This window comes from Procambarus clarkii, chromosome 74, assembly GCF_040958095.1.
Source record: "Procambarus clarkii isolate CNS0578487 chromosome 74, FALCON_Pclarkii_2.0, whole genome shotgun sequence".
Lineage (NCBI taxonomy): Eukaryota > Metazoa > Arthropoda > Malacostraca > Decapoda > Cambaridae > Procambarus > Procambarus clarkii.
The window spans coordinates 19,959,225-19,970,026 of record NC_091223.1 but is presented as its reverse complement, the minus strand read 5'-3'; the positions used below and the strand labels follow the sequence as shown (position 1 = coordinate 19,970,026).

At 48.2% G+C, this 10,802-nt stretch overlaps 1 protein-coding gene across 1 annotated transcript; it reads right to left on the bottom strand.

The window, feature by feature from the left end:
- Nucleotides 1-1,045: 1,045 nt before the first annotated feature.
- On the bottom strand, nucleotides 1,046-2,113 carry LOC123767429 (DNA-directed RNA polymerase II subunit RPB1-like). The gene has a single exon (XM_045757118.2). It carries the CDS (start codon nucleotides 2,111-2,113, stop codon nucleotides 1,046-1,048), a length of 1,068 nt encoding a protein of 355 aa, XP_045613074.2.
- Between the last annotated feature and the right edge of the window lie 8,689 nt (nucleotides 2,114-10,802).

Here is a 10,802-nt window from a genome sequence, read left to right as displayed (position 1 = left end):
GAGTCAGTCACTGTATCGTTGTGTTACAGTTCACTAATTTACTGTACCACTGATCACAGTCACCACCCAACAAACACAATCAGGCAGTTCCACGGCGGTTCGTCCCACGCTGGCCTTCAGGTCAGGTCGCTCCACCAGTCCTCCACACTGTATATGCACCGGTGATGCCACTAGCTCCACTTTGGTTTCTTCGCCAAATCTTCACACTATCGCTAGCGATATGACTATGCTATGTTGCACCCTGCTAGCTACACACTGCGAGAGGCCAAATACTATGATCTAGCCTCTATACTCCTTCAATGTCCCGAGAAATTTACGAATTTCTGCGGACCTCACTAATCGTGTGTCTCCTACTGTCGACGTTAACCGTTGTGTGTGTGTAGTGTACATTCCTCAACTTCTGGGTGTAGTCTTTTCAGCTGCAATAACATTTGGACTTATCTTCTAGCAGGTCGACGTTCAATCTCCGACTGTCCAAGGGGTTGAGCACCATTCGTTTCCTTCGTCATATTCCAAATTCATTCATATTCCTAATTCATCATTTCCTTTGCAAGTACTATGTAGTCGTTTTGGCTTAGTGCTCTCTCCTGGCAATTACCGTTACCTCTTCTCGCATTTGTCTCATCATACATATATACATACATACATACATACATACATACATACATACATACATACATACATACATACATACATACATACATACATACATACAAACAAACATACATACATACATACATACATACATACATACATACATACATACATACATACATACATACATACAAACATACATACATACATACATACATACATACATACATACATACATACATACATACATACATACATACATACATACTCCTATAGCGGTGCTTGAAGTTCGCCTTAACTAGATCTTGATGTCATTCCTGCGACCTGCTGGTCTCTCTCACACTGAATAATTCTTGCCTTGTGTCCTTGTGATCTTCACGTGTTCCACAGCTCACTACAAAACCAATGACACAACACGAGAACATTTTCTGGTAGCCACAGTCCACTGTTCTCACATATACTTCACAGCCGCGCTATGTGTGAACCGGATCTGACGCTTTACGTTGGATTTTATACATGGGGGGGGGGGGGGGGGAGCCTCCAGGTGGTACATGGAGGGCTTCGGGTTGTACATGGAGGGCTCCGGGTTGTACATGGAGGGCTCCAGGTTGTACATGTAGGGCTCCAGGTTGTACATGGAAGGCTCCAGGTTGTACATGGAGGGCTCCGGGTTGTACTTGGAGGGCTCCTGGTTGTACATGGAGGGCTCTGGGTTGTACATGGAGGGCTCTGGGTTGTACATGCAGGACTCCGGGTTGTACATGGAGGGCTCCGGGTTGTACATGCAGGGCTTCGGGTTGTACATGCAGGGCTCCGGGTTGTACATGGAGGGCTCCGGGTTGTACATGCAGGGCTCCGGGTTGTACATGCAGGGCTCCGGGTTATACATGGAGGGCTCCGGGTTGTACATGCAGGGCTCCGGGTTGTACATGCAGGGCTCTGGGTTGTACATGGAGGGCTCCGGGTTGTACATGCAGGGCTCTGGGTTGTACATGCAGGGCTCCGGGTTGTACATGGAGGGCTCCGGGTTGTACATGCAGGGCTCCGGGTTGTATATGGAGGGCTCCGGGTTGTACATGCAGGGCTCCGGGTTGTACATGGAGGGCTCCGGGTTGTACATGCAGGGCTCCGGGTTGTACATGCAGGGCTCTGGGTTGTACATGGAGGGCTCCGGGTTGTACATGCAGGGCTCTGGGTTGTACATGCAGGGCTCCGGGTTGTACATGGAGGGCTCCGGGTTGTACATGCAGGGCTCCGGGTTGTACATGCAGGGCTCTGGGTTGTACATGCAGGGCTCCGGGTTGTACATGCAGGGCTCTGGGTTGTACATGGAGGGCTCCGGGTTGTACATGCAGGGCTCTGGGTTGTACATGCAGGGCTCCGGGTTGTACATGGAGGGCTCCGGGTTGTACATGCAGGGCTCCGGGTTGTACATGCAGGGCTCCGGGTTGTACATGGAGGGCTCCGGGTTGTACATGCAGGGCTCCGGGTTGTACATGCAGGGCTTCGGGTTGTACATGCAGGGCTCCGATTTGGGAAATTCGTCACTTGAAGTCGCGAGTGTCAGTGATTTATCTCCCGTCAGACCTGCATGTTTGGAACAATAGAGTATTGACAACGGTGATAAAGTTGAAATCTTTTGCCATGTGTAAATTGTGACACTTTTAGATTTGTTGGGTGATGAAAGAATATTTGTAAATCCATATTGGGAAAAAGCAATACTGCTTGTTCCCAATATTATATACTGCTAACATTTACTTGATTATATATAAAACAAAGTCTTCGAAAAGTTAGAGAGATTGTTTTGATCTTCTTAATATTCCCATAACGGTGTTGTCGCGGTGGTTGGGCCCTGTCCGAGCCCACAGTGTGGTGGGGCCCACCACCGCACTGTGGGTGTGGCTCCCGGGGGCCCACCACCGCACTATGGGTGTGGCTCCCGGGGCCCACCACCACACCATGGGTGTGGCTCCCGGGGCCCACCACCGCACCATGGGTGTGGCTCCCGGGGCCCACCACCGCACCATGGGTGTGGCTCCCGGGGCCCACCACCGCACCATGGGTGTGGCTCCCGGGGCCCACCACCGCACCATGGATGTGGCTCCCGGGGCCCACCACCACACCATGGGTGTGGCTCCCGGGGGCCACCACCGCACCATGGGTGTGGCTCCCGGGGCCCACCACCGCACTGTGGGTGTGGCTCCCGGGGGCCACCACCGCACTGTGGGTGTGGCTCCCGGGGCCCACCACCGCACTGTGGGTGTGGCTCCCGGGGGCCACCACCGCACTGTGGGTGTGGCTCCCGGGGCCCACCACCGCACCATGGGTGTGGCTCCCGGGGGCCCACCACCGCACTATGGGTGTGGCTCCCGGGGCCCACCACCGCACTATGGGTGTGGCTCCCGGGGGCCCACCACCGCACCATGGGTGTGGCTCCCGGGGGCCCACCACCGCACTATGGGTGTGGCTCCCGGGGCCCACCACCGCACTATGGGTGTGGCTCCCGGGGGCCCACCACCGCACTATGGGTGTGGCTCCCGGGGGCCCACCACCGCACCATGGGTGTGGCTCCCGGGGGCCCACCACCGCACCATGGGTGTGGCTCCCGGGGGCCCACCACCGCACCATGGGTGTGGCTCCCGGGGCCCACCACCGCACCATGGGTGTGGCTCCCGGGGGCCCACCACCGCACTATGGGTGTGGCTCCCGGGGCCCACCACCACACCATGGGTGTGGCTCCCGGGGGCCCACCACCGCACTATGGGTGTGGCTCCCGGGGCCCACCACCGCACCATGGGTGTGGCTCTCGGGGGCCCACCACCGCACTATGGGTGTGGCTCCCGGGGCCCACCACCGCACCATGGGTGTGGCTCCCGGGGCCCACCACCGCACCATGGGCGTGGCTCCCGGGGGCCACCACCGCACTGTGGGTGTGGCTCCCGGGGGCCCACCACCGCACTATGGGTGTGGCTCCCGGGGGCCCCCACCGCACTATGGGTGTGGCTCCCGGGGCCCACCACCGCACTGTGGGTGTGGCTCCCGGGGGCCACCACCGCACTATGGGTGTGGCTCCCGGGGCCCACCACCGCACCATGGGTGTGGCTCCCGGGGGCCACCACCGCACTGTGGGTGTGGCTCCCGGGGGCCCCCACCGCACTATGGGTGTGGCTCCCGGGGCCCACCACCGCACTGTGGGTGTGGCTCCCGGGGGCCCCCACCGCACTATGGGTGTGGCTCCCGGGGGCCACCACCGCACCATGGGTGTGGCTCCCGGGGTCCCCCACCGCACCATGGGTGTGGCTCCCGGGGTCCCCCACCGCACCATGGGTGTGGCTCCCGGGGTCCCCCACCGCACCATGGGTGTGGCTCCCGGGGTCCCCCACCGCACTATGGGTGTGGCTCCCGGGGCCCACCACCGCACTGTGGGTGTGGCTCCCGGGGGCCCCCACCGCACTATGGGTGTGGCTCCCGGGGGCCACCACCGCACCATGGGTGTGGCTCCCGGGGTCCCCCACCGCACCATGGGTGTGGCTCCTGGGGGCCACCACCGCACCATGGGTGTGGCTCCCGGGGGCCACCACCGCACCATGGGTGTGGCTCCCGGGGGCCACCACCGCACCATGGGTGATGATGTTCCTTACAGACTAACATCAGCCACAGATGGATCTGACCCTCTTATTTTGGTCTGGCTCCAGTATGAGTTTAAGAACTTGGATGACCATGAACTTTCATGAGGATATTATTTCCAGGGGGGGGGGGTCGACCCCATTTTTATACTCATTAGTTTAGTATTAGCCCATAACCCCTCACCCAGAAGATGCTGTCTGGAGGTATAGTAACTTATATGAAAGATCAGCTGAAGGAATCGTAATACATACGATTATGTATTCAAATATAAGATAAACTAATAACAGTAGAAATTCCTAAATCTTCACATGTGGCACACATTCATATATGTACCTGCTTACATACTTTACATAATAGTTATCACTTGAAGACTAACTATGCCACAGCAATAAGTTATACACTTAATAACTATTTTCTGTAGCATTAATTATAGCATAAATCAGCACCTGTCTGCTGGCATCACGTTATCAATACATGTTATGAAAAATTTAAATATTTAATCTTGGACGTGACAAAATATATCAAAACAACTAATGTCTTCTAACACATTTAATGACAATTGGGCCAACATGTGACTGCCAAAACAAAGCAAATCGTCGTCTCCAGCCCTAATTACATTACCAAAATTGTCTAGGATTACTTTACAGTCATGAGAAGAACATGGGTTATGACAAGACAAAACAATAAGGGTAACAGAGACCAAATGAGTAGAGGCTACACAGCCTAGTCCACCACACCTGAGCCTCATGGAACAACACACGCACTCTCACCTGAGCCTCATGGAACAACACACGCACTCTACATACTGGACAAAAAATATATATAATATAATGTAATTGTGGGATAATCCTAGCAGGCAGTTATTTGTTTTTATTTTTTGTGAATATTTAATTTGTATTTTTAATTACTTCAATATTGAATTATTATGATTCTAAGTGGACTGTATGTTAGATTCAGCCTGTCAGAATGTACCTGCACATAGTTTGAAGGGATGTGTACAGCTTATAACACAATGGGTGGTAATAATAATAATAATAATAATAATAATAATAAGCTATACACATTTACCTTTTGATAATATAAATAATACCACATATGATGGTATTTAAACTAAAATATTTAAGTTAATGCTATAGTCTACTGATTATTATAAAGGGAAATGTGAGACCTTAGCTGTATGGTTACTATGGCCCGATTAGGCTGTGTGACTACATCAAATTAGGGTGTGGCACATGTAGTCTAGTTGTACAGTGGCGGGTGGCACTCACGTGGCGTCTCTGGAGCAGCTAGGGTATGAAAGCGTCACAGATTATGTTGGCCAGCTCACCTTCCTCAGTATCTTCACATCACACATTTACCTGCCAAAGAATGGTTATTAGTAATGGCTCCATTAACATAAAGTACAGGTGTGACATGAAATATTTGTGTGTAAAGAGCTAGACTTACTTTGATTGGGCTCTAAGCCCTCTCATAACCGGCATGTTTAGATCTAAATTTAAAAGACCTCATAAAGCTAGACATAAAACAATTTGGTTACTCAGCTCTTCTCTTTATTGTAGAGGTCATTATGGCAGTTTCTAGGTTGGTTGACGCATATTTTGGAGTCTCTGACGAGTTGTGCATGTCGTGACTGCTCTGCCCCAGGCGTCTCCCTTGTTCCAACAATGTTTGGTTCCAATAATATTCTCTCAAAATTCTGATTTCAGTCCTAGTGAATACTATTTTATTAAGTTTAAACACTATACTGTAAACAAATCCACAGAGCAGTGACGAGGGTTCGAACCTACGTCCGAGAGCATTCCAGACGCTGCCTTAATCCACTCTAGTGTGATTTCTGTGTGTAACACTAGACTGAGTTTTAAAGAATAATTGTGAAAGTTTAAATATATACGTGATGTAAATAATAAAACCAAAAAGTACCTAATTTCTTCTACTGCAAAAAGTACTGCATTACTCCTTGTAATGTTCCTCATATTGTGCTTCAGTGAACCAATGTATAACCCTTAGATGTTTTCCTAATTGTACCTAGGATTCCTTGTTCATTATTGTGTATTGTTATTATTGTGTAATATTCTAATATGCTTTTGTGTCAAAAATTCATGCAATGTACCTGTAAACAGTTTTTGACAATTTTACTGTAATTATCCTACTCAAAATCATCTGTACTTGTAAAGTAAAGCTGTAAAGTACCTGTTAAACACTATTTATCAATTTTACTCTTATTTCTCTAAAACTTTCTGTTAGTTTAAGGATTTGCCCTAAGGTTAGTTTAAGGACTTGCCCGAAACACTATGCGTGCTAGTGGCTTTACAAGATTGTAATTTCAAATTAAACTCTATGTTCTCTCTTAACCCCCAATGTACCTTCTTGTATATATATAAATAAATAAATAAATAAATTATTTCAAGAAAATTCGGCTTGTTATGTATCTTGGCCTCTTAGGTAAAACACACACACCTCTACAGTTGAGAGGCGGGACCAAAGAGCCAGGGCTCAACCCCCCCCCCCCCCCCGCAAGCACAACTAGGTGAGTACACACACACATAATCTCCTCCATTCTAATCTCCCAAACTTCACCTGTTCCTTTGTTTTGATTCTCAATATATTATTCACTCCATCACTCACTCCTAATCTTCATTATCTCGCTCACAACCTCATTCCATGTAATCTCACTTCCCTTCTCATCTGCATTTCCGGTGACCCATCTCATCATCATTCTCCTCCCCTGGGTTCTCCCCATCTCCTCTCCCTCTCCCCCTGTCAGATCCCCTCACCTCTGCCTCTCCCCACCCAGCCCCCACCTCTCACCTCCCAACCAGGCCCGCTGGGAGAGTGCCATCGCATAATTAACACGGGAACTAGACGGCTAATGTGGTTATGTCGGACGCTCGGGGGGTCCCAGGTGCCACTTCCATAAATGTAGTGGGAGAGACACTACTGCTCCTGCTGCTATTGCTGCTTCTTCAGTGTCAACTTCCGCGCCTGCTACTGCTTCTGCCTTAACTTCCACTCCTGCTGCTACTGCTTCTGTCTTCCGCTCCTGCTTCTACACACTGTTTCTATCTTAACTTCGTTCCTGCTGCTGCTGACTTAACTTCCGTTCATGCTGTTTCATTTTTTATGGAACAGGTGGTAGGTGAATTTTTGTGTGACATATATGTGGTGGGTAGCTGAGGACCTTGAGTGATAATTGCTCGATCCTGATTGATACTGATTCCTCATCCACTAATTGATTACTGTAGCACCACCATCCTGTATCCTTGATTTGCAGCATGCTAGAATTAGTGTACCACTGCACTAGGATTGGAGCCTATTGACAGCTAGTTCAAAGGGTGTGCAATTGATATGTGCATGATAATGATCCCGAAGAGCTTTGATTCAAGCTATAGTATTGTGTAATGCCTGGCGTTCCGCGAGCGCTTTGTCATGGGTTCGTATCCTGACCGGGGAGGATTTACTGGGCGCAAATCCTTAACTGTAGCCTCTGTTTAACTCAACAGTAAAATGTGTACCTGGTTGTAACAACGATTCTTCGCGGCGGGGATCGTATTCCAGGGACCTGCCCGAAACGCTACACGTACTAGTGGCTACACAAGAATGTAACAACTCTTGTATATATATAAACATATATAAATATATATATAATATATATAAACAAAAAAAAAATAATGGGAGTAGCAGTGTTATATAACTGTATACTTATCTTTTGTTATAGTGCCTTGCTCGATATGCCACCGAAAACTGATAAATTTTTAGAACCTTAATAACCCTAGACAAATATTAGTGACGGCAGTTAACTTATGGAGATTTTGCAGAAGTCATTGTTGCCAGCGATGCTGGGGTGCGCTGCGACACAACACTGGTGCTACTGCTTCTGTCTTAACTCCCGCTCCTTTTCGTGCTACTGCTTCTGTCTTAACTCCCGCTCCTGCTGCTACTGCTCCTGTTTTAACAGCTGTTTCTTCTTATCGCAGAGGCTTAAGGCACGACCGTATAGACGTCGCAGTGGCTCGCTGGAAATGATGATGTCATTACAAAGGTTTGTCTGGCCGTTGTACAGTCTTATTTGTTCGTTGTAAAGAGGCTTGTCTGGTCGTTGTAAGGAAGCATGTCTGGCCATTGCATAGAGTCTTGTATGACCGTTGTAAAGAGGCTTGTTTGGTCGTTATAAAGAAGTTTATCTGGTCGTTGTAAGGAAGCTTGTCTGGTCGTTGTAAAGAGGGTTGCCTGGTCGTTGTAAAGATCAAACACTAGCTTGTTGCGCTTTCCAAGGTTCTACTGTTTTTATGTTACGTGGAGGTGGTCGCCTATGGGTATGGGGCGACAGACCATGTGGTGACCGACATGTGCGCCGTCCACCAATCAGGGGCCCAGCTCCACCTAGCATAAAAGATATTCCCGCTGGCGGGCACTTTGAATGTGGTTGCCTGCACACACTCCCCGTCCTTATAAAGCAAGGGTGTATTAGAAATTTAACTTAAACTTAACATGTGTCTTTTGGAAAGGCGCCTCTGCCAGTTTCACATTGAGGGCTGGAATAGTATGTTTGGCAACAAAAGAAAGCTTTCTGTTTTAACTAAAAGAAAATATACTGTAACTGTTTCTTCATTTATGTTGTTATGGTTTATACACTGGTATATCAATGGTTCATCTACCTCTTGCAAAAAGTAAAGCAGTGCTTAAATTATTAATATAATTACAAAATTATAATTAATACCCGTATGTTGTGCAATGGCTTCTTTGCATCCTAATAATTACATATAGATATTGGCAAGAACACCTCATCTCTGAATAAACTAAATTAAGTGTTTCTTTTTACATTATTCATATTTTGCACATTTAAAGTTGAATATTGTTTATAATGTCATATACACTACACTAGTATTTTTTTCTGATGGTTTACACGGGATTGAACAACCTATGGCCATTCTGGGTAATGATCCTTGCCAATAGTTCACTGTCCACATTTAGCCATGCTGCCACACATGCTTCCACTTCAATATAGGCAGGAGACGGAAGGGTAATTTCTCTTACACTGAAAATCATTGGTGCCGCAGATTCCAATAGAAGTCGCTCTCGAGGGACTTATTTTAATATTTCTACCTGCTGGGTTTGGGGCCAATCCCCTAACACTACACTGAAATAAGTATTCAGGAAGAAACGGATCCAATTCCGGACCAGAGATGCTTCCCATGAATGCTCGAATATGCATCGGCTGCGATGAGCCACAATGTTCTTGAAGGTCCTTTAATACTGCAAAATATATTAAATCTGATTCCTCTTCTACAGCTAAACGTAGGGAAATAATTAAAGGTCGACGTACAGATGCATGCAAGGAGTATTTTCTTAAAAATGCCCTGTTGTTTGTCTCTATCCATTGGACTGGCTGTTCCCCAGTCCAGGTCAATGGGTCCCAATGGTAATGAAGGGTTTTCGTCCAGATACTTGCCCAGAGATGTGAGGTTTTCTGCACATGAGTATCCATCCTCACTAGGATGGATTTCCAGGGATATTGCCCATCCCAACTGAGTATTGAAACTCTGTGGGTATTTGTTGGGATCAACGTATGCCATGACTCCCCCCAGAAGATGGTGGCGAAGCACGGGGGTAAAGATCCTTGAACTGTAGGGGGATATTCTTAGGTGCATAATGTGGCAGAAGGATGTCCTACCCGGACATTAATCCACCTTGGAGTAGGGTTCCGTTCACCCTGAAATGGCTATAAAAAATGCCACCTCTCTGGGTAAGAGTCCCCTAAGGGAACTTTTGAGGCCCTCAGGTCCTCCCAATACACAGATTCACTGGGTAACCTGTTTCCCAGCTCCAATCCAAATCTGTTGGGGACTCCTGTCCCCGTAATCCCTGTGGATATTTATGCAGCCTCCCCTACAGGTCCTATCTTATTGTCCCTGGACAATAAGTCTGAGAAGTCCTCTGATGACCCTTCAGTTGTCATCGTGGGGCTGAAGTGGGGGTCTGTAAAGAGCAGTGCCGTTTCAGCAAAGAGGACACGTATTTAATTATTCCCGACCTGTGTCTCTACCCTGTGGACATACATAATCTGTCTGATAACGTACATTCGCACCAGTTGCTCCCACACAGCTCCGGTGGAACTACTCTGCTCACATATCACACTGTACCATAAATTTCCCATCAAATGGCTGCCTAAACACACAGTAAAGGTCTTTATATGGTAATGATGCTTGTTCCTGAACCTGTCATGTGCTGTTTAAACAAAATAATCCAATCTGGACATACACAGTCCTTGCATTTCTTCAATCTATCGTGATTCACTGTAGTAAGGTCATACTGGAGTTTAACCCTGAATAAGCAAGATGAGAACTTGTGGATTATGATTCCTGGGCCCTTCCATTGTGGTGATAGTTTCTTACATTGCCCCTTCACCTGCGCAGTGTCTAACAGGTAAACCAGGTCACTTTTTTCATAGACCTGAAGCTGTGCCCGCAGGCCATAATCTCTCTTCATTCATTCCTGGGTTGATGATAGGGATTTCCGGGCCAATCCATGCGCCTTCTCGATTTCCCTCTGCAACTGTGCTAAATAGGGTACTGCATCTTGGT

Excerpts from the sequence above, each read along its gene's own strand:
- LOC123767429 (XM_045757118.2), bottom strand. The coding sequence starts at position 2,113 with ATGTACAACCCGAAGCCCTGCATGTACAACCCGGAGCCCTGCATGTAC.